The 23,105-nt window shown below is 39.2% G+C and overlaps 4 protein-coding genes across 9 annotated transcripts; 2 read left to right on the plus strand and 2 right to left on the minus strand.

Moving 5' to 3' along the window:
• Nucleotides 1–431: 431 nt before the first annotated feature.
• On the plus strand, nucleotides 432–8,293 carry LOC106741652 (monocarboxylate transporter 9-like). Its single transcript, XM_014613869.1, has 6 exons — nucleotides 432–957; nucleotides 1,193–1,454; nucleotides 4,214–4,426; nucleotides 4,511–4,637; nucleotides 4,787–4,966; nucleotides 5,091–8,293. Exons 2-6 carry the CDS (start codon nucleotides 1,316–1,318, stop codon nucleotides 6,316–6,318), a joined length of 1,887 nt encoding a protein of 628 aa, XP_014469355.1. The 5' UTR covers nucleotides 432–957; nucleotides 1,193–1,315; the 3' UTR covers nucleotides 6,319–8,293.
• Nucleotides 8,294–8,639: 346 nt separating this feature from the next.
• On the minus strand, nucleotides 8,640–10,134 carry LOC106741653 (NADH dehydrogenase [ubiquinone] iron-sulfur protein 3, mitochondrial). The gene is made up of 5 exons (XM_014613870.1): nucleotides 9,988–10,134; nucleotides 9,818–9,913; nucleotides 9,335–9,582; nucleotides 9,011–9,256; nucleotides 8,640–8,893 (listed from the first exon to the last, which is right to left on the minus strand). The coding sequence occupies exons 1-5, from the start codon at nucleotides 10,049–10,051 to the stop codon at nucleotides 8,741–8,743; spliced, it is 807 nt and encodes a 268-aa protein (XP_014469356.1). The 5' UTR covers nucleotides 10,052–10,134; the 3' UTR covers nucleotides 8,640–8,740.
• Nucleotides 10,135–10,365: 231 nt separating this feature from the next.
• LOC106741574 (COMM domain-containing protein 5-like) lies at nucleotides 10,366–11,805 on the minus strand. The gene is made up of 4 exons (XM_014613707.1): nucleotides 11,341–11,805; nucleotides 11,050–11,242; nucleotides 10,732–10,878; nucleotides 10,366–10,636 (listed from the first exon to the last, which is right to left on the minus strand). Exons 1-4 carry the CDS (start codon nucleotides 11,438–11,440, stop codon nucleotides 10,453–10,455), a joined length of 624 nt encoding a protein of 207 aa, XP_014469193.1. The 5' UTR covers nucleotides 11,441–11,805; the 3' UTR covers nucleotides 10,366–10,452.
• Nucleotides 11,806–11,947: 142 nt separating this feature from the next.
• LOC106741657 (tyrosine-protein phosphatase non-receptor type 4) lies at nucleotides 11,948–21,822 on the plus strand. Of its 6 annotated transcripts, none has more exons than XM_014613881.1 (18): nucleotides 11,948–12,675; nucleotides 13,002–13,120; nucleotides 13,887–14,098; nucleotides 14,205–14,333; nucleotides 14,452–14,500; nucleotides 14,636–14,803; nucleotides 14,908–15,028; nucleotides 15,118–15,205; nucleotides 15,288–15,440; nucleotides 15,532–15,764; nucleotides 15,909–16,079; nucleotides 16,204–16,381; nucleotides 16,475–16,642; nucleotides 16,813–16,988; nucleotides 17,076–17,275; nucleotides 17,728–18,071; nucleotides 18,214–18,498; nucleotides 18,584–21,822. In XM_014613881.1, exons 2-18 carry the CDS (start codon nucleotides 13,105–13,107, stop codon nucleotides 18,665–18,667), a joined length of 2,775 nt encoding a protein of 924 aa, XP_014469367.1. In that variant the 5' UTR covers nucleotides 11,948–12,675; nucleotides 13,002–13,104; the 3' UTR covers nucleotides 18,668–21,822. The 6 variants fall into 6 exon arrangements, with proteins under 6 accessions (XP_014469367.1, XP_014469370.1, XP_014469369.1 ...); XM_014613884.1 differs by having other exon boundaries at nucleotides 16,228–16,381; nucleotides 18,584–18,675; XM_014613883.1 differs by having other exon boundaries at nucleotides 14,452–14,494; nucleotides 18,584–18,675.
• The last annotated feature ends 1,283 nt before the right edge of the window (nucleotides 21,823–23,105 follow it).

Below are 23,105 nucleotides of genomic sequence, written 5' to 3' on the forward strand. Positions count from 1 at the left end.
GACCACGGCAGGACCGGCCGCTGAGTGCGCATTCACGGAGTGGGGTGTACCTATCGATGACGGAGAGAGAGAGAGAGAGAGGGGGAAGGAGGGAGAGGGAGAGAGAGAGAGAGAGAGAGTTAACCTCTTCTCACTCGCTCGCATGCAAGAGGAAGCGATTAATTAATCTCCGCTGCCCGCCTTTTCCGTATCCAAATAAAATACACACAAACATGACATCGGGCAAAGAAAGCAATACAGAAAGAAAACGGTTGCGAGGGAATGTGGTAAACCCAGGTGAAAAGACCAAACACAACCTTGGCTGCGTTCGCGCAAACGAGAGAGAGAGAAAAGAGAGAGTACACTGCAATAATGGCACATAAAGAGGCAAGGAGGAATGGTCGAGCGCCTCGGGGAGGGGATGACGCTACAATACGGCGGGCGAGAGAAAGAGAGAGACCCGACGCGCCTGTGTGACACACAGCTGATCAGTCGGCCAGCGACGCACGGACGTTCGTGAGTGCGTAGGCGGCGGTGGTGCGCGCGTTCACGTGGAATGACGGTGCTCTGACGACGGTGAGCCGAGGAAATAAGTTCATGTGTGCGTATCGCGATCGCTCCACGTTCTCTATGCGCCTCGACGACGACGACGACGAGGAGGACGGCGACGACGACGGCAAGTTTGTCTGGCGAGGGCGGACGCACGGACGGGCGGTCGGGTCGATTGACAGCCCGACGGGGTTTATGACTGGAACGGCAGCGGGGAAGAACAAAAGTCGAGGAGAACGAAGGTGGAGGTACGACCAGCGACTCGGGACAAGGAGGAACAGCCTACCTCCTCAGTTTCGCGGGCATTGACGCGCATCCCGCCGTCATCGTCGCGACACACACACGGCCGTGAATATAATCGGAAGCGAGTACGCGCGCGTGCACATCCGTGCCTGCCGAGTGATAGGGAGCGCGCGTCACCAAAAAGAGGTAGATATCCGACGAATAAATGGTAGCGCAGGAAGGACGGAAATAAGGGAAGCGCGACGTCTGTTGCCCCTTCTTCCCTCCGTTCTCCCCCCTCTCTCTTTTTTCTCTTTTTCTCGCGCGCACAGCCTCTCATTTTTCACTTATCCGTTTGTAGTTTCTCGCGCTACCGTTCGCTCGCTCGCGCGTCACATGTACACACACGTATATCTATATATGCATATTTATATATATATAGATATATATACACACCCCGTGGCGACGATCGGCCCCGACGTTTTTATCCGCCAGCCGTGTGCACGGCCCTCGTGTGTGCTCTGTGTACGATCTCGTGCGCGCCGTGAGCCGTGAATAAAGGTCGATGACGATGCAACGGGTTCAAGATCAGGACAATGGGATCAGCATCAAGTTCGGCCCGGGCAAACCCCGGAAGGGCAACTACAGGCTGGTATCGCAGAGCTCCGACAACAAAGGCGGCTTCAACGGGACCAATAAGCTAGGTGGGTAGAGAGCGCCGCGAGAGGGATTTAAAACGCGTCTGGAACAGAAGCGAAATCGTTCGCGCTTCCTCTCCCGCAGAGCCCTTCCGCGAGAAAAACAAAATCAGGCACCCGTTTTTTCCCTCCCCGCTCTTTCCGCCTCCATTGTTCGATCGACCGTAATCTTGAAAGTGACATCAGCCTTGCCGAATTTTTGCTCTTTCTCTCTCTCTCTCTCTCTCTCTCTCACATTGTTTGGAGAGACGTATCGCCGCTGTGTCTCTCATATCCAGGACTCAAGGCGAGAGAGTCACGAGTAATGATTTTTTTTCTTGACTTGGCTGACTCCAGCTGATGTTATTCGTAATCTCTGTCCGGTTCAGACGCATGTTGTTGTTCCGCTTAGACGTTTGCGTATTTCTCACGATTGTTGCGGATAAATCTCGGTCTCGGTAAACGGCGAGCGTTGTTTTTCGCCGTTTTGCATTGCGCAAGATACGCGGATTATATTATTAAGTGACGTATGTTGTACGACAGTAAGAGGGAAAGAGCGATCTTGAAATTTCACATGTCGAGAGGTCAACGCAGAATTCCTTCATGTGAATTACTCGCGTCTCGATGAATTACGAGTGATTTGATGGCCAAATTTATGGCACATCATCGTCGCGAGTCGTCGGCATCTCTCGTTTCCTCGCTTTTCTTCGTGGCGTCTATACGGGTGTAGATTCTTTTTTCTCTTACAGATGGATATTCGCGCTCTCCTTCTCCTACCTTTCCACTTTCCACACCACTCTGTCTCTTCTTTCTTAATGATCGACCGTTATAGACGGGACTTTTATAAATAGAAGGGCCAAATGAAAAATTGGCGTGCGAGCCAAGATGTAAATTGAGTGAATGTAAACCCGACATAGTGATCACAAAATGTTGCGTACGGTGCCAACGTTCGTCGCTGCATCGCCAGTCGGTTAATTCTCTGCATAAGTCCAGTCGCGATATCTATCGACAATCGCATTATGTGCTCGAGAAGAGACTTCTCATTATCGACAATCGTCCTTAGACAAAGAAACGCACTGAAAAAGGTCGTTGGAGACTATCGGAGGTCATCACGAAGAGCCGCCAGAAAGGCTACATATCTAATCAGTTTTAATGAGGAAATTTTCATCCTGTTCGTCTTTATACTGAAGATACACAATGATACTTGAAATCTCTTAATATTTCGGCCGGTTTTTAAGAAAAAGAATCGAAGCGATCTTTTCTTCGGTGAGAGAGAAGCGAGGAGAGAAAAGAGAATATCGAAGACGGACGGCAGAAGGTTCCGCCTGAAAGGAGCTTGATTACATTAATTGGATTCTTGTCAATTCCTTTTGAAGCATCTATTATTCGAGCGTTCATATAAAAGCAAGTCCAGACGGCACGTTATAACGGATATATGACTTCCGCGTGTGAGCTGACCAGCGCTGGCGCGTACAATGTCGCATATCGATGAATGCCGTTCTTTATGCGCGACGGGTAAAATTGCGCCAGTTTCCTTTGTTCGCGCACCAGAACAAAATTCCGCTTTTATCCTTTCCTCCCCCAGCGTACGAATCAGAAATTTTCACATCACATTCCGTTTGTTACACACAATATTAACGATCCCGTCAGCAATCTGCTCTTAGAGAAATATCGCCGCGATATAAGTTTAATTTGTAAGTTGTAATAAGTTTTGTTCTCGCTCGTAAGTCAACACATGAGGAAACTAACTGTTCGCGATTCATTAGCGTATCAATCTTCATTTTCTTATCGTCGGAACAGGTTTTCATAAAATACACATTAAAGGGGAGATCAGTTATCGTTTGCTTGTTGTTTGACTAATTTCTGCCGTTTGCTCAGCCTTCCCGCGAATTGCTTACACAAGATTACTAATATGCAAACCGTTGCTAGTTTTCCCGTACTCCCCGTTTACAAACGAAACTATCCGCGGAAAATTCAATAGAAAAGAATTCGTGAATTTATACTTTCTGTTTGTTGTTTCTGTCGAACGAATATATACATATTAATATATATATTTGCGTTCGATAATATAATTTTATAATTATATATAATTTTAAAACTTGTGAGGGCACACACACGCACGCACACACACACACAGAAGGGAAAGAGGGGGTATCCCATTTTAATAGAATGGAATTTTAATACAATGGAATTCCTTGAAATGACGCAAACTGACAAAAAGTGGTTCAGACAAAAGTTGCAGAGTTCGGAAAGGGGCATAAATTAATGACCTTAACTTCATTGTATAGCCAATAATTTGACATCATTTCAAGGTCAGCTTCGTTTTTTTAATAGAATCGTATGGTTTTTTTTTTCCTTAACAAATCGACGCTTCTCTGTTTATTCTGCGTATAAAAATATCAACGTAAAATCATCGAAAAATAAATACTTCTCAATATCTTCTTCTTTTATTCTTTTTTTCAGTACATAAGTCATAAAAAATATGAAATATAAAATATTCATTTTTCGATAACATCACCTTGACACGATTGTACGTAGAATGACAGATGGAATCGGTCGTTGTAAGCAAAAGTATAGAGAATTTAAATAAAGGTTTATTGCACTTTGTATATGCATCGATACACCAATGTGCAATGATTAACATCAATAATCTATTCCTCCATATTACTATGTAAATATCACTATATCACTACAAATCATAAAATTTATATGAGAAATATTTTTTTTATTCGTTCTCCTCTGATTAAAAAATTATAGAATTTATATGTCTGCGTTCATGTTTACAGAGAAAGATGCGAAGGAAGAGGAACAGTTAGTCCCACCGGACGGCGGCTGGGGGTGGCTGGTACTCCTGGCCTCCGTTATGGTCAACCTCCTCATCCCGGGCACTGTCAAGTCCTTCGGAGTGCTGTTCGTCGAATTCCTCGAGGTGTTCGACGCGTCACCGGCGGCAGCTGCGTGGATACCGGCGCTTTGTTATTTCTTGTACAGCTCGCTGGGTAAGGATATTCAGACCTTTTGAGGATCTTTCCTTTCGGCTTGACAGATCCAAGATCGAGCGAGGACGTCTCTCTTCGTTTCAGGTCCACTCTCTAGTATACTTTCGGTCAAGTATTCCTACCGCACGGTGACTCTGTTAGGAGGATCATTCGCCGCGGCGGGGATGATGCTGAGCTATTTCGCTAACTCTGTGGCCTTCTTATGCGTTAGGTAATTGGATCTCCTTTTCTCACTTTGAAAGCCGTGCTCGGCGAGATTGTCACGCACATAACACTTTCTCGAGGAAACGATCGGTGTCGCGACATGAATAACATTCCTCCGAACGAATATTTCTTATGTAATCGTCTCTCTGTTCTCAGTTATGGTGTACTAGTGGGCACGGGAGCAGGCCTGGCGTTTCCCCCAACTGTATATATCGTGACGTCTTATTTTGTACGGCTACGAGGACTCGCCAATGGACTCTGCATATCCGGCAGTGCGCTAGGCTCGATATTTCTTCCGCCCGTTCTGGGCTTTCTTCTGAGGGAGTACGGTTATAGGTAGGCTCAATACTGTCGAAATATCAGTTACATTCCGGCTGCAGCCAGATTAAGGCCTGATAAAGAATCGGGTTGCACTGTTGCAGAAGTGTGATACGACCGATTATCTCTCGTTCGTTTACAGAGGCGCGGTATTGATCATGGGTGCAGTCACGCTGAATGTTTGGGCGAGTGCGCTCTTGTACCACCCGGTGGAGTGGCACATGGTGCCAGCACGGCCGTCGGCTGACTATCACGAACCCGATAACGGGGAGACCATGTCAGTAACCGTTACCAGTACTCCGGAGCAAACGGAGAACGGTAACCACCAGCTGCTGTCGTCCGATAAATCCAACGAGAAGGCCGCGCCGATCGTACCGAAGAGCGCGTCGAGCGTCGCCCTTGAGTATTATAAGAACACGCCGGTGCAGGGACGCACGAGGAAGATCAGCATGCCCACCGGGCGCGAGATCAGCGGCCAGATGCACAGCACGCCGACGTTGCACACCGTGCCAGAACGCGGGGGTGTCGTCGACGCCAGCGGCAAGTACTCCAAGGCGCGCTCGCCACTGCAGTCGCCCAGCGCGTCGTCCTTCAACTACGTCAGCACACCGTACCACGGCAGCACACTGTCGGCATTGCACCCGGAGCGCGCGTCCACGTTGACCTTGAACGCGATCTCCAGCACGTTCTCCAGGAAAACGACGACCGAGCGTCGCAACGAGAACGACGACGATAGCAACAAGAACAAGTTCTTCGACTTCAGTCTACTCAAGGATCCCATCTACCTCGTCATCCTCATCTCCAACTCCACCAACGCCGTCAGCTACACTAACTTCGTGATCCTACTGCCGGCCTACGCCATCTCTCTGGGTTTCGATAAGAGCGCCGCGTCTTTGTTATTGTCCATTGTGTCCATGCTAGACCTGGTGGGTCGCATCGGTGGTTCCGCCCTCTCCGACATCAAGATCATGCCCAAGCACTGGTACTTTGTCGGCGGTCTACTCGCCTCTGGTATCTCCTTGGCCATTCTGCCCACTTCCAACACCTACACCATGCTGTCCGTCTACTGCGGTTTCTTCGGCTTGGCGTCCGGGATCTACGTCGGCATCACCGCGGTCATAATGGCCGACATGTTGGGCACCGAGAAGCTCACTTCGTCCTACGGCATCTCGTTGTTCGTCAACGGCGTCATTCAGCTGGTGGGACCGCCGATTTGCGGCTTAGTGTTCGAGCAGATCCGCAGCTACGGACCGATCTTCAGTATACTCGGCATTATCTTGGTGGTGGGCGCGTCTCTGTGGGCCACCGTGCCGTTCATCCGGAAGCGGCAAGCGGCGTTGGAGAAGTCCGCCCGGATAGACAAAGTATAGTAGACCAAATAATAAACAAGGCACACAGTATAGCCGAGTGAACGCTCGACACACGGCGCACATGAGCTTAACCGCGCGATGGTGGCTTCTCGAGGTTGCCATGCCGATAGTGTGTATGTGTAAGTGCGTGTGTGAGAGGAAGAGTGAGAAGATGTCTGTACATTAAACTGTGATGTTAACGTGAGTGTTGTATGTACGACACGGCCGGGCCTCTCCGGGCTGAGCGGATCACCGGCGAAACGAGGCCTCGAGCACCGAAACGTCGATCACTCGGACATTCGATCAGGTCGAATCGCTCAGTCCGGAGGCTCGTCTCACTAATCGTCTATGATTAGCGCGATCAACCGTTGGACAATGATTAATCGTAGCAATTCACATTTATATCGCCAAACCAAACGGTAAATGTGACAGAATCTTACTACATCGAACACTCTTGTATATCAATCGTCTTGAGTAATGACGAGTGAATGACGACTGTATTTAAGTAAGTATGACTCGATTGTATTCGAAGGAAGATTGAGGCTTTATTTCCTTCTACGGGATTAGTATATATTTAGTCAATTGATTTAACAAAACTAACTCGCCGTGATTCTTATCGTGCTTGTGCCGGTAACTTTCGGTTAATTTTATATGCCCACAGAGCGTAATTCTCTATCATTTAAGATCCTTCTCTTTCTTGCGACATAAAACGACGCGCTGCATGTGTATTTCTACAGCTCTTCGCAAAAGGACCATAAAATAATTAGGATATAAATCGTTTTATTTCCGTGCAAAGACGATCTGTGATGTCGCAAAACGAAATCTAGTATTACCATACACATGTGTACTATTGCTTTGTGTCAAGTTTTATTTTTTTTTTTATATATATATATCGCTGTGTGCTAATCACGGCAGTATCTTTTTACGTCTGAGAGGCCCCACGATATCTCCTGAACTGAAACAGGATTGAGATGCAAACAACGATATAAGAATGAGACGCATTTAATGTAGGTCTGTGTACTTAGAACGGTAAAAATACGAAGAGTATTTAAATGAGGAGTACTTAAGAAAGCAATATTGTAAGATGTATACACACATACACCCACACATACACAGATACTTAAAGTTCCTTTTGTGTATCTTCAAAACTTGGAAAGTTTTGGGAGATAATCGCGGTCTTATCGTCCTTTGGAAGGCATATGAAATATAAATGCAACGATTCACTTTATGTTATCGGAAACCGAGAAGTTTCGACTACCAAAGTCGTCTTTGCTTTGTGTCAGCGATATTGAATACACACGATTACACCGATTCGACCATCACATTTATCACGATGATACACATTTATCGCGACGATACGATTTTATATACTATTAAAATCGACGTCGAGGACACTCCGATGCATGGTATTCTCATGCGTCGTGCGAGGTCGTTAATGCACCTTCAATAAGAGTGGATTATTTAGAAAAATCCTTTTCGAGAGAACTTTTTTAGAAGCTAAAGGACACTGAGGTTCCTCACCTCGGAAACCGGAAGAAAAAATAAAATCTCCTGCCTTATATACTCTGGACGTGACAAAGAAAATGATCCTCTCTGAAAGTAACATTTTTCCATCTCTACGAAGATTGTATATTCTAGTTTTACTCAAGTATTTAGCGAAAGACAGAAAAAAAAACAGCGATGCTGGTTGCACCGGGAGAAGCAACCACGGCATAATTTAGCGCACGTACCAATTTCGTCTCTAATAAGTCTAGGGTAAAGTAAATCGCCATGCATTACATATGTATAGTGTCTCTTTCTGAAGACTAGGGTCGTACGTAAATACGATCATGATGCTAGAACGAAGTAGGTCCCATCTAACAGAGAACCATTATCTCGTTTACCAAAAAAGGAAACACGCGTCGCACGCCTTTCGACAAAGGCTGTCCTTTCCTCGCAATCTGCATCGAGAACATTAAGTAAAAATAATCCACATGAAGTGTAAGACTTGTAGCTGTACGAAGAAAAAAAAAGAAAATTATATATATCCGACGAAATGTAGGCTTTAGCCGTTCTAGCGTTAACGCCGTCTTCTGGCGCTCGAAAGAGATCCGGTTAAATCGCTTGCCAATCGAGCTCTTTCGAAATCCGTCGGATATAATGCCTTATGAATACATTATAAGTAGCTTTTAAGTAATATATATATATATATACATAAATATATATATATAATATATATTATGTTTATAACTCTATACAAATACGTAAAATAGAAAAAAAGATATTACTGACGAATCTGTTGATATTTTCCTATCAGGTCCTTCCTTACGCGCACTTGTAACCGGTTAAATAAATTTATCCCCTTTTATTATATATATATTATATATATTTATACTTTAATAGAGGGGCATGTACTTTACACTTACTTTTTCTTGGACTATAATTATGATCTAAATAGTTATAGTTACTTCTCTTTTAAGATAGGTTCAGCAGCTGGTGGAGCATCCCTGAAGTTGGGGAATTGTTCCCACGGTGCTGCTAGTTCAAATTTACGGAATTCTTGGGTCAACTCCAGCGGTTCGACCACTATTCTCTTATGTTCGTCATCGTATCGCAGCTGTAAGGGAAGAATCATCGACTGTTAGAGCAATTCTCTACACCAGAAAAACTGACCATGCTTTGTGACCAGATTTCTTTACAATGGCAATAGAAATCAATTTAATTGAATAATCACCTCGACATAACCACTGAGTGGAAAATCTTTTCTCAATGGATGCCCTTCAAAGCCATAATCTGTTAGAATCCTACGAAGATCAGGGTGATTTGAGAAGAACACGCCAAACATGTCCCATACTTCTCGTTCATACCAATTAGCAGCTTTGAATATATCGCAGATGGAGTCAATTGGTGTCAATTCATCGGTATAAGTTTTGACTCTGATACGTGAATTATACCGCAATGATAACAGGTTGTAAACAATCTAAAATAATAAGTATTCTCCATTGATTTTTGAAAACTCGATATTGATTCAATTTGTGTCAGATATATATGTACATACTTCAAACCTGAATTGTCTACTGGGTACATCTAATGCGGTAATATCTGACAGGTTAACAAATTGTGTATTATGGTGATCTTTCAAAAACGTCATCATAGGGATAATACCATCGGGAGCGATGAGTAATTCTAGCTCATCACCAGCAGTCAGCTGTATTTGTTGTATGTACTTTGGCAAACAATCAGCAATGTAATGACCAAAGTTTGTCAACTGCTGGATATCAACATGACTCTGTTTGCGCACTGTAGCTGCAACAGTATCAAAGATAAAATGACGATTTCAATCGTGTTTTGCATATGTGTGCGCAAAGAATTATTTTATGCACAGAAAAGAATCATTTTTCTCATTAAGGAAATTTGGAGCAAAGTTTAGAAATATGCTGACATGTTTCTGGTAAACTATCAGACACGACACGTAACGTTCATATTCCATTGGTATTTCGGTGTTTCACAAATTCTACGAACGAAAAATCATTGTACATACGACGAGATTCCGTTTTTTCCATTTTCTCGTTGGTGATGGTCGTAGTGGTCGCAGTGCTGTTCCATCGTATCGATAACGGAGAGACGACGGCATAACCTATTAAGCAAACATATATATGTTATTACATAATTTGGTGGATACGTCATACGCGCGAAAAAAATCCACATTACTTCTTGGAGTGGCGATCGGCAAATTCCGCGAAAATTTCCAACAATTCCTCAATAACGACGTCATTTTACCGCAAAATATTCACTGTTAAAACACACTCACAAACACATTAGAGCATATTTGGGCTACCAGATGGCGATACTATGTCCATCTAACGTTCACGCACTTCAACTACTTATGTGCCGAACAAGGAACATTTTACCGGCGAAGATAAAATATACGTGCTCACCGAATAATTATAAAATTATTAGAGTTAAACTAAATCATTAAACGTGGGTTCTTACATCATTACTACATATTGCTTCAGTAAAAAATTTTAACTTTTTAATAAGATACATATTTTATATCGGAACCGGTATCTTAAGAATAAAAGTGATAACTTTGCGTTAATAAATTTATTTGATATCGCTATGGCCAATGTACAAATATTAGGGATTTTCAATAAGAAGTCATCACATTTGTCACTGTCAGCTGGAATGGATAGTTTTAAAAATATTGTGCCGTTCTAGTGCTTGCAATTCCACGAGAATGGTGGCTATGGTATGCCTCAATTGATGAAACTTTGCCAAGGATAATTCAAATGTTACACATTCTCCTGTATTAAAGATCCACTCCATGATTATGTTTGGCTCTAGTACTCTATTTAATATGCTGCAATAAAATAATATAAATGCCTTTATAAAAATAGCCATACAACAATCATTTAATTATCTTATAGTAAAAACACTTAAAATTTAAATTCTTACTTAGATGAAATAGTGATATCCACACGCCATCTGCACGATATTAACTGTGGATTAAACTTTGTCCTCTGAATTAAACCTGACAGCAGGTATGACTGTTTTGGACCATAAATGACAGAAGATAAATCTTCTATACAATCTGGAGCCAATCTATAATACATAAAAAATTATACATGTTTATCTATAAGATACTACAACTTATATATATATATAAATTAAATACAGTCTTTATTAACAAGGTAAAGTCGAACCAATGTGTTTTGATTATATTGTCATACTACATAAATAAGAATATAAATAAAACAGTCAGCATATATTTACCTTAATTCCTCCAGACATTGCTTGAACTCTGTAGGTTTAAGGATATGGCACTGCAAACGAAGATATGTTTTCAAAATTGTAAGAATGGCAAAATAATATTCATCAATATGATCTTCAGGTATATTATATTTCTTGCTTATCCGCTCCAATACACCTTCTTCTATGTGTTCTAACTCTATAGCTTTTACTGCAACTGCAATTTTTGAGATAATTAATATATACGTACATAAACCATATGTTAATTACATCTAACTGAATTTGTATTTAACAGAACCAATCTGTCAAACTCACGCTGCATCAATGGACGAGCGAACGTCTTCTTCAATTCCATAAGATATTTTGTCTTACTCCCCAAAACGCTCAGAATTTGCGTTTGGAAGGAAGCAGCCATATCTCTGACTGACGCTCAAATCAATTATCAGATATCAAATGGACTTTTTTTTCAAACCAACCTAACCCTAACGCGATCAAACTTATTGTAACTCTTAATTAGAGACGGATGAATTGACGTTTGACTCATTTTGCATTCGAAGGTTCCATTATCTCCGCAATATTTCCAGATAGGCTTTCATTTCTCGTTAGCTGACAGAGATAATAAAAGTTTACTCATCTACACTTGTTCGACTGTGCTATTGAGATTAAAAGTTTGCCCAATTCGAGTCGTCGAGTCGTACTACTTGGAGATAAAGGTTCCTCCGAGGTCTCTCGGGACGCCGTTCGAACTAGTAATGTACTAGAAACGTTGTGTTCCGTGTGGTGCGTCTTTCTCGTCCACCGGCTCGCATGTGTGCTTGGAAGTTACTATTGTGAAAACACCGCCGACTGCAGCGCGCTCTAGTCGGTGAGACGGTTTTTTGTACCCTTGAACTAGCATTTTTATTGCACGGCTGATCTCCTTCTCGGTACTCATACATACGTCACGCGTGTGACTTTACGTGGGTATACGTGTGCGTATGTGTGCGTACACATTTTACACACACACACACACACACGTAGCGTTTTCTACTAGGCGACAAATGTCTTTCGCGTAATCGGGAGCACGAAGCCGATTAGCTTCCTCGTTCCGCGCAACAAAACCTGCAAAAACTCGGTCGTTTCTCGCGCATCGTTTCACTCCTTTCCACGTGCACACGACGGATATACATATAATATATATGTACCTTGGCGCCCTCGAATAGATATCGTGTATATAACGTACGTATATTTTTACATGCTCTTGGGATCGCGAAATGCTCGTGATTGATTAACGCCACTGTCTACTCGGGCCGAATGCTATGTAATTCGACGTTGCCGCGCGCGTTGGTAAGAGTGAAGGAAGTGGAGCTGAAAGTGATGTAGGATTAGAAATTTGTCGGCGAGGTGTTAGTGCGATTAAACGCTGAGAGGAAATGCTGCTGGCCGTTGTGCTTTGACGCTCCGAAATAATGTTCGACTTTGTGCGGGCCGTCTCCGCACATTCGGAATTATGAGAAAGAGCCAGAACCATATTTCGTCCGGGAACTCAGTGCTGCTTTTAGGAAGAAACGATTCCAGGAGTCGTATGTACGCTTGACATGGTTTATCGAATCCTGCCTATGTAAGGTTTTACAGAAACCACTAATAAAACGTATGGATCGTATCATGAATGTAAGTACACATCTAGCCAGTAATGTCCCCTTTATGTCATTATCCTAAGTTAAATTACTCGAGGGTATTCTTACTGTAATTAAATATAATACATGAACTTGTATGCCTCGCAATGAATGAATTTGCATGCTAAAGGTACAACATTGTTCTTGGGGTATCGATGTTTACTGTCACATTAATTGGTTCTGTTGTACTTTCTATAATTTGTAGTAGTTGCGCAAATATGTTTTCTCAACATGTTGATTGTAGAAAAAAAAGATACAGAATTAGGTTACGGTGGTGGTCAATTGCTGTCCTGTTCTTTCTTCCGTGTAAATTATTTTCAGAATGTTTCATTCTACATTATTCTGGCACACAGTAGATGGCAATTTGATTATGTAACTCGTGTTCATGGATTATTGACCTGAAATCTTGGTAAACTTGTTTTTGATGACGTCTTTAGAGTGTAATTATATTTCTCTCTATTTTTGGCTTCAAGTGTTGAGTAATGTAAAACTGTTATGACTGACAAGGAAGTTTTCTTTTCAGCTGCATTTTTATATTCGATACTTGATATATGAGATGCACAATTTATATTCAGGAAGAAAGGAGAGAAAAGATAAAAGCATACAGGATACTTGATATATGAGATGCACAATTTATATTCAGGAAGAAAGGAGAGAAAAGATAAAAGCATACAGGATACTTGGAAAATGCAGCTGAGAAGTAGTGTTGTATGACTGAATAATAATATATATTTTAACATACGTAACTTTGTCATTTGAAAAAATATGTTGTTTGAGAATAATTTAAATGTAAATAGAAGAAAGTGCTTTTGTAAATTCTTTTTATTACTAACAATTAGCAGCATTTATTGCTTACTTTAATACAATAACAATGTGTGTACATATTTTTAAATATTTTACCAAGATATGTGTATGGGTTTATAAAACTACTGTGTGCTATTTTATTGATTATTTTTAAATTAATTATTCAGTAACTTTGCAAATATCTATATATATATACAACTCCTCAATATAATAATTCCAGCATAATACTTTAGATTTTATTATTATAATTATACTATTCTGCATTTTTACATGGGCTTATAAAACAAAGAGACAAGTGGAGCATAATTTTATACATTGTCTTATATATTTGATTATTAACATATTATTTGATTTATCAAATCAAAATATATTAAGTAATTATCTATCTAATTCTCGACACAGGTGGTCAGCATAGCAGAGAGGTGGTGTCGAGAAGGTGGTTGACACGCCTTCGTATATTTGAAATGATCGAGAGTGTATCACGCAGAGCGTTGAGTGGCTCCAGCGGGAGCTACCACGTTCGTGGCGCTGAATTAGCGAGAAATCGCAGGTTAAAATCTTTGTCAGCTACCGTTACTTTTCTAGATGACACACAGCACACGTTTCAATTAGATGTAAGTCTGTGTACAATACTTATACAATACAATATTGCAGCTGTACAATATCTCCTTGTGGATATAATTATTATATTTGACGAAAAAATAAATGTATATATTGCAGAAACGAGCTAAAGGACAAGTTCTACTAGACTTGGTATTTCAACATTTAGAACTCATTGAAAAGGATTACTTTGGTTTACAATATGCTGAAAATGGAGTTAGTACAACCATTCCTACATCTGATATGATGGTAACGTATTTTAAATAATAATAAAACATATTAATAACATCGAAACCTTCAGCAGAACTTCAAAAATATCTATAAAAACAGCAATATATGTATTAATTTTTAATATGATCATTTTCAGAGATGGCTAGATCCGTCTAAATCTGTGAAAAAGCAAATACGAAGTAAGGGTAAAGATCGTATTTCCTTAAAAAAAAAAAAATAAATAAAATTGGATATTATATGAAAAATAAATATGTTAATAATTAAATTTAACTGTACAAGTATAAACATTATATATATATATATATGTTTATTCGTTTTAGGTGGGCACTTCTTTTTCAGAGTAAAGTTTTATGTATCTGATCCTAGTAAACTTCAAGAAGAATATACCCGATATCAATTTTATTTGCAAATACGAAGAGATATTCTTCAAGGGAAACTCCAATTACCACCCAGTACAGCTTGTTTAATCGCAAGTTATACCGTTCAATGTAAGTTTCAAAATGAACTTAATAATTATATATTCTTGTATGTAGAATCATATATGCATGTGTCGGCATTTGATTCGTTGTATCTCTTATTTATGTGTATGTAGCGGAATTAGGAGATTATCATCCTGAGGAACATGGGCCAGGATATCTTTCGCAATTGCAATTGATACCCGGGCAAACTGAAGAAATGGAAAAAAAGATATCGGAATTACACAAACTACACAAGTTTGTATATGTTTGATCATCTATGCATGAAACTTATTCGTTATAAATTTTACTTATTTTTAATAACAACAACAAAAATTTTTCTTTAGAGGACAGTTACCAGCTGATGCAGAATTTAACTTCTTAGATCACGCCAAACGTTTAGACATGTATGGAGTGGAGTTACATAAAGCTAGGGTACATATCGCGCAAAATCGAACGCTATTTTCATGATAAGTAAGAGCAATGGCAATAAACGGATATTTTGTTTCTCTCTTAGGATTCAACAAACAAAGAGATACAGTTGGGTGTCACGTCCATCGGGCTGGTTGTGTTTCAGAATGGCATAAAAATCAACGTATTTTCATGGTCAAAAATAGTTAAAATCTCCTTTAAAAGGAAGCAATTTTTTATACAGCTTCGACGAGAGCAGGTAAGTCCGATTGTCGATCGATCACAAGTTTAATACGCGATTTTCCTTTGTTAATTTTGGAATACGTGAATTAATACGTTCATCCTTGCAGTCTGAAAATTACGATACACTACTGGGCTTCAACATGCAAACTTATCGCAGTTCGAAAAATTTATGGAAAGCTTGCGTCGAACATCACACTTTCTTTAGGCTTCACAGTCCAAAAATGCGACCGAAACGGTTTCCCCTCACTTTAAGCAGTAGGTTTACATATTCAGGACGGACGGAATATCAAACGGTCGAAGACGGAAAACACAGAGCACGCGTGGAAAGAACATTTATACGGTAATTAAAAGTAGCCGAGTTCTACTATTATCAAGAGAATATATATTTTATTTGTTATTTGCACATATATATATATATATATATATATATATATATATATATATATATATGGCTCTTTCTTACAAAGCATTTTTCAACGCTTAGATCACCTAGCAAGAAAATAGCTCATACTATTACGACAGCATCCGTTACCGAGGAAAAAGGCAAGTTAACGATACCTCCTGGAAGACCGCCGCGATCTTACGACAATAAAGTTCAATCTCTCGGCGCTCGCGAACCTCGTCAAGCGTGGGGTGAAGGAAATCAAAGTGACGAGTTAGTTGCACATATCATATTTACCTTTACACATTAATATAGCGATAGAGAATATATATTATCTTTTAAATTGATGTCTATATTTTCACTTAGCATCTTCAGTTTCATTTATCTCCTCTTATAGTGAAGGTGGTTTTTTATCTTTGAGGGAAGAAATAACAGGAAGCTACACGCAAGGTGGGGCGTTCTCGCCGGCGTTAGGATCTCGAGTGTTCAGTTACGCGGATGACGATACGACCGCCGAAAGAAATATCTATGATCTACCGGACTACAGCGAGCCTACCAGTTCACCAGCTCCGCAAGTATGTGTGTTGGTGTATTTCGGATAACATGAATCTTCCTAACCCATAAATGACGAAGCGAAGGCGTTCTACGAGCTCTTTTCATTGCTTCAGATATTAGAAGACGGCTTAGTAACCATATCTTTGACACCGGACGAACAGGGTCGTTTTGGATTCAACGTTAAAGGTGGATTAGATCTGGACATGCCGATCTTGGTGTCGCGAGTGGCTCCAAACACGCCCGCCGATCGTTGTTTCCCTAAACTGAACGAAGGAGATCAAGTAAGTATTTTCGTTGAATGTGTAGAACGTTAAATCAAGCTGGTTCAACCACAACGAAACACTAAAGCCTGGACTTGTATCAGGGCATCGCTGTATCTTGAATATCGGTAGGTTGCGTTTGGTACTTGTTTGAGGCTCTCTCAACACTTTATAAGACAATGACTGTGCAGGTTGTCTACATCAACGGGATTGATGTGAGCGGTTTACTGCACGAGCACGTGGTCAATTTAATACGGCAGTCGCGCGACTGCGGACCCGGTGAACTCACATTAACTGTTAGACCCAACGCGCTATACAATGCATTGGCTGGTACCGATGAGACATCTGAAGAAGAGCCACCTTATAGGTAGTATCATATATCGTGCATATGTAATATACTTGAAACTAGGATTTATAAATTTTCTAAGTCTAATCTGTCGTGACGAACCGCAAGATATGTGCCTGATGCGCCTCACGCCGCTATTGGATCCGATGCGTTAGCACAGTCTATGTTACTGCTTGCGGATGGCCTAGCGAGCGGTGCTCTTATCGCGCAGTATGAACAGTTATACAGGAAAAACCCGGAGCTCACGTCACTCGAATCCAAGAAGCCGGAGAATCAACCGAAAAATCGTTATCGGGATATATCGCCATGTAAGTACCAGCTTTTTCCGTGTACAGGAGAATGAATCAAACTAAATTGCGTAAGAAGAATTTGTAGAGACATAAAGAAAGAGACAGAGAGAGAGAGAGAGAGAGAGAGAGAGAGAGAGAGAGAGGTGAAAATATACGGCAAATAATATAGAAAGATAACTGATATGTATTTATTTATATAATTTATTTATATTCATTCATTAATTCATTAATTTATTTATGTAATTGTATAATTTATTTATTGTCCATTTATTTATTTATTATTTATTTACTCATTGCCTTTTTTCCTATATATAATTTTTTAATTACGAAAATATTGTCAAAAATGAAATGTTTCTTCTTCTTTTATGTAAGTTTATTTAAATGTATTATCTATGTGGAGCCAAAGGATACTTTTATTGCCAATGAATATTATTATTATTTTTATACGACAGACATATACATTGTTGTAGATGACGTTACTCGAGTAATTCTGATGGGATCCGCAAACGGAGATTATATTAATGCCAATTACGTGAACATGGAGATACCAGGTTCGGGCATTATCAACAGGTACATCGCCACGCAAGGTCCCTTGTCTTCCACCGTTGCAGATTTCTGGCAGATGGTTTTAGAAGCTGGCAGTACGCTGGTCGTCATGCTGACCACTTTGGTGGAACGCGGTCGCGCGAAATGTCATCAATACTGGCCGGCGTATAACGAGACCCTTACGTTGAGGAGTCTCACGCTCACGTCGACCGCGGAAAACGTCGAGGACACGTTTATTTTTAGAGAATTTATACTACGCGACGTTAACGTGAGTAATGATTCGCGATATCACGAGCATGCAACTTGTTTCTTCGTACGCAAATGCATAATATCCGGCGATCGAGATAGAAAATACACATCTTTGTCGTTTTTTATTCGTTTTTGACGGGTGTACATTCGTGTCTCTGCAGACCGGCGAGGAAAGAGATATAACGCATATGCAATATTGCGGCTGGCCCGATCACGGAGTGCCCAGCGATTGGCGACAATTCACCACGTTCACGGAGCGCGTTAGGGCAGCTCGTACTGGAATAGTCGAACCTGCGGTTGTACATTGTTCAGCTGGAATAGGACGTACCGGTGTGTTAGTGCTGATGGAGACCGCTTTGTGTCTAATCGAGGCTAATCAACCGGTGTATCCATTAGACATCGTACGCTCTATGAGAGACCAGAGGGCAATGATGATACAAAATGCTGTAAGTTGCCGGTCTTCACCTCGTCGTGTTTTTTATTCGGATAATGTAGGGAATCGTTTTACATTTAAATCCGAATGTTTTTCAGAGTCAATATAGATTTGTGTGCGAGGCGGTCCACAAGGCTTACAACGAAGGGATAGCGAAGCCACTTCCGGAGTTCAGTAGGTGAAAATGAAGATTCAAAATGAGGGCAGCATTGTAATTATATCATTTCTTTTCTCACATCTTGCGTCAAGCGTAATGCCACTAGAAGGTAGTTTTATACTTTGACAATAACATATATATATATATATATATATATATAATTTAATATATATAGTATATTTCTCTTATAGTAAAATGGATATTTACTGTGTAAAAAAAATATATATATATACATCTTTCACATTGGTATGTAAAACTGACGTCCGATTCTCGTTCACCGTTCTCGTGTGTTAAAAGAATCCTTTCTTCTTCAATTTAATCATGCACAGAAGATCAATTTTAGAATTCTAGCGTCCATTTCCATTTCTCTCTACGAAATATTGTCCAATGGTGACGCGTGATCTTGCTTGTTATGTCATGCATGTACACAATTTGTACTTTATGATATTTTAAATCATATTCTTTTCTGGCGAATATCCACGAAGCAAAAGAGGCAATGTACTATATGATACATTAGCATTAAATTTATGTAATAGAAAATCAGATCTGCGTACAAGTTGCATATATAAGAGAATGAAATCAAGGAAATTGATGATCAGATGTAACATATTTATACAAATTCAAGCGCGCCTTAGATAATGCAAACTCAGCTTTATTTCAAACAATAATTTATAATGATTAAACTTTTGATATATTATGTTAAAAACTTGCTATTATGTCGCGTTAATTGCTATATTGACATAATAACTGCCATTTGTACAATGTAAATATTGAATTATATTTTACATTAAATTTTTTTTTTTTTAGATAATTTAAATGCGCCATATTTTTAGCGCAAAATTTGACGCGGATACTCGTCTCGCACTTATTTGAAACTCTTTAAAACGTTAGATATATCGGATAATAAAAGAGTTTCGGTAAAACGAAATGAACATCCGCGTCAAATTGTATCTTTGTATTGAATAATTATGATGTCGCTTTTGATGTATTTGTTTCAACAAATATACTTAGAAATAGGCAAATGGATTACATTAAAATCAGCGACAGAATCATGTAAGATTAATTAATGAGAGAGAAAGAATATAATATTAATTAAGAGGATGCCATAGTCGTTGATGATGAACTTGATAAGTGTCGATAACGTAGAAGCGGTCCTCGAAATGTTACGTCACGTAACACTGACATGATCACACTATTCTTGTTGTATTTCTTATACATATATTTTACGTGAATGTGAGTGTGATATAAATGTGAATACGATGAATATGTACTCTGTTTTATCATATCTAACAGAAAATCTAACCAAAATGTATGAAGTTTTTTCTGCAAATTTTTCATATCTTTTTAAATCTCTAAATTTGATTGTCAAAGGTATAAAGGTGTTCTTTGAAATTGTCCTGATTAAAGCATTGGCACATTCGGTACATACAATCTGCAAGATTTCTGTATCAGGTAATAAATATTTACGCTAACTGACAGCTAGAAGTGCCAATCTTAAGATTTTCAATTGCTTCAATTCATTTTTGCACGTACTTTCGCTGTATAAAAGTATTTATAATTCTGTGCAACCAGTGAAACGTAAACTTTGCAGAAAAAAATTAGTATTCCGTCAGTGAAGTTTCAAGTATGGCATCCTCTTAATGCAGAAAATAATATATTTACATCACAAAGTCGAAGTACAAGTGCGAAAATAACGATGAGTGAAAAATTTAGATGCAATAATATAAATATAAAATATAAAAAGAAATATTGCACGATATAAACGAGACATAAGAAAAAAACGCTAAAAAGTTACGTGAATTGAACATACTAGATATCTAGTTATCGCTGCATTAACTGTGAATGGCAGGTCCGAATAGATTTGGAGATGGTATTATTACATAACGAAAAAATTTGCTGATAGACTGAGTTATGTATCCAGCAGAAATACTCCAGTGAAATTGCGTCGTGCGCTAATGGACGCCAAATTTGTCGAGGAAATTATCATTAACAATCGAATCGCGGTAGAAATCGCTCGATTTGTACGATGAATCGTGCAGAAACTTGTCCGTCTTATACAAAGAGAGAATCATACAAACGCTAATTAAAAGCACACACAGCGAAGTACAATCTTCACAATATTGGCAGAGCGAATTGCATGAGCAGCTATTCTTTATACTCATAAGAAATATGAATCAAAAAGTTATGTGAAAGCATATTGAGCCTTCTTCATTTTACGATATTTAAAATAGCCGATCTCTAGTAGGAAATTTTATACCGAAGGAAGGAAAATGTCTTTTAATCATTTTCAAGTAGTAGTTCGCTTAAAGACGTTAGTAAACCACTCGATAATGCGTATATATATAAATTATGGAGATTGCTTCAATAAGTACATTATTTTGAAAACATAACGTATAACTGTTTTACGTACACTCTACTAAATACACGTATATTGATCAAAATATACACAAACTGATCCGTCTCAATGTTGTAATAAGTATTATTAATCGCAGGATCGCGTCTTTTATTATTAACCTTTTTTGAGGAACGATAATATCCAGTGAATAATATAGCTCGCGCATATTTATTTTTTACATAGTGAGTCATTTTACACACTCTCACATATCTTTGTATAAACGCTCAACTCTTTCTAATTAACTTTATGAATGTCATAACTCGTAAGCTTCTTTTTATTCGATATATTTGCTGAACCTTTTAATAGTATAACGCATCATATATTAACATCAGCGCATTTTATAATCTATTTTTGTAATAATACAAGTTGGTACTACAATAAACATTACTAGGAAGATAGTAGTTTGTTCATCTTTCATGCGTGTTTGAAAGGATATAAGTTACTTACTCATTACTATTACTTACTTATCTTTTATTTTCAACTTTTGAGAAACATTTGTTTAATTCTGTATACAATAACCGATACGATATAACTTTTTCTCCGCTTCACTGTCTTTTAAGATTTCTTTGTCGTTTAAGTTTAACTTGTATCTTTCTTTATAGCGCATGAAAGGACGAGAGAGGGAGAGAGAAAGAGAGAGAGGACAGGAAATGAATGAATGCATGAATGAATGAAACGACACATCTTTCCACGGTATAAGTCTAATTTGGCAAAATAAATTAAAGTTACAAAGAACCACTATAAGAAAATTATAATTTGACAAAATCATTAATATATTATACAAAATGTGTGTGTGTGTGTGTGTGTGTGTGTGTGTGTGTGTGTGTGTGTGTGTGTGTGTGTGTGTGTGTGTGTGTGTGTGTGTGTGTGTGTGTGTGTGTGTGCGTGCGTGCGCGCGCGCGCGCGCGCGTGTGTGTGTGTATAGAAAGTGGAACTATATTGTGTGAGTTACTACCTTCTCCTCTGTTTTACAGTGATTCAGTAATATGTATGACTAACAATATATATTTTATATACTACTCATACCTTGTATAAATCAACATTTTTATGTACATATTGTATCAAATATTAACAGTGTAAAAATCAAAATAGTCTCCTCTTTAGCACAACAGAAAAAATCAACCTATAAAATGGTACAAAATGCGTGTATATGAAGTAAGATTTGCATTATGTAAAACGGACAAGAAAATCAAGATAACACATTACATGTGTAGCGAATTTTATACTTATAAGGATGTCAAAAATTTTATGATATATAAGTTTTACTTAGCTATTATTTAGCTCGAAATAACTATAACAACTTCCGTTAACATAAAGTGTAACTTAATTGCCAAGTTAACTTTTGCTTACATGCAACTGGAAGTATTTTTAATTGAATATGTTGTAACATTTCTTCGAACTGCAGTATAGCACATTGCGCTGAAAAATCTTTCGCAATCGACTTCATATTTTAAGTATGTTTATCATAATTAACTTCCGTTAAAATCTCGGATAGTAGTGCCTTGTATATGTTTCCGAAACAGTGGTTTTATGTACGAATTAAAACGTCTGAATGTGTAACATCGTTGTAGAATATTGCTTCCAAGCAATCAGTTGTAAATGAATACGTTAACGTCCATTAGCTTAGTCTTACAATTCTTGATGATAATACAACTGAAAGATGTCTAGTTTCTCATCATTTATACTTTTTCAATATAAAACTGCTGTATAGCCGGTTCTTCTTGATCACTTTTCTAAATATTTAGAGTTGTTAAATATTAGGTGCGCAACTAAGTTCCCGCTGTTTGTGAATAGATGGCTCCAGCAGTAAGTGTTGGTCGATTTTGACATATCCAAAACATCATGAAGCAAGCTTAGACATATTGTAAACAAACCACTTTGACACGTTAGTGATTTTGTTTTGGCGTCATATACTTTTGGTTGTGTGAAAATGTCTGATTTTGTGCCAAATAATCGTCATTTGCGGGAAGTGTTGATTTTCTTATTTCATTCGAAGAAAACGGCGGCTGAAGCTCATCGAGAGCTCCAAAAAGTTTACTGAGATGCTGCTCTAAGTGAAACAACGTGC

Source organism: Dinoponera quadriceps, unplaced genomic scaffold (assembly GCF_001313825.1).
Source record: "Dinoponera quadriceps isolate SergipeBrazil2010 unplaced genomic scaffold, ASM131382v1 scaffold586, whole genome shotgun sequence".
In the NCBI taxonomy this organism is placed as follows: Eukaryota; Metazoa; Arthropoda; class Insecta; order Hymenoptera; family Formicidae; genus Dinoponera; species Dinoponera quadriceps.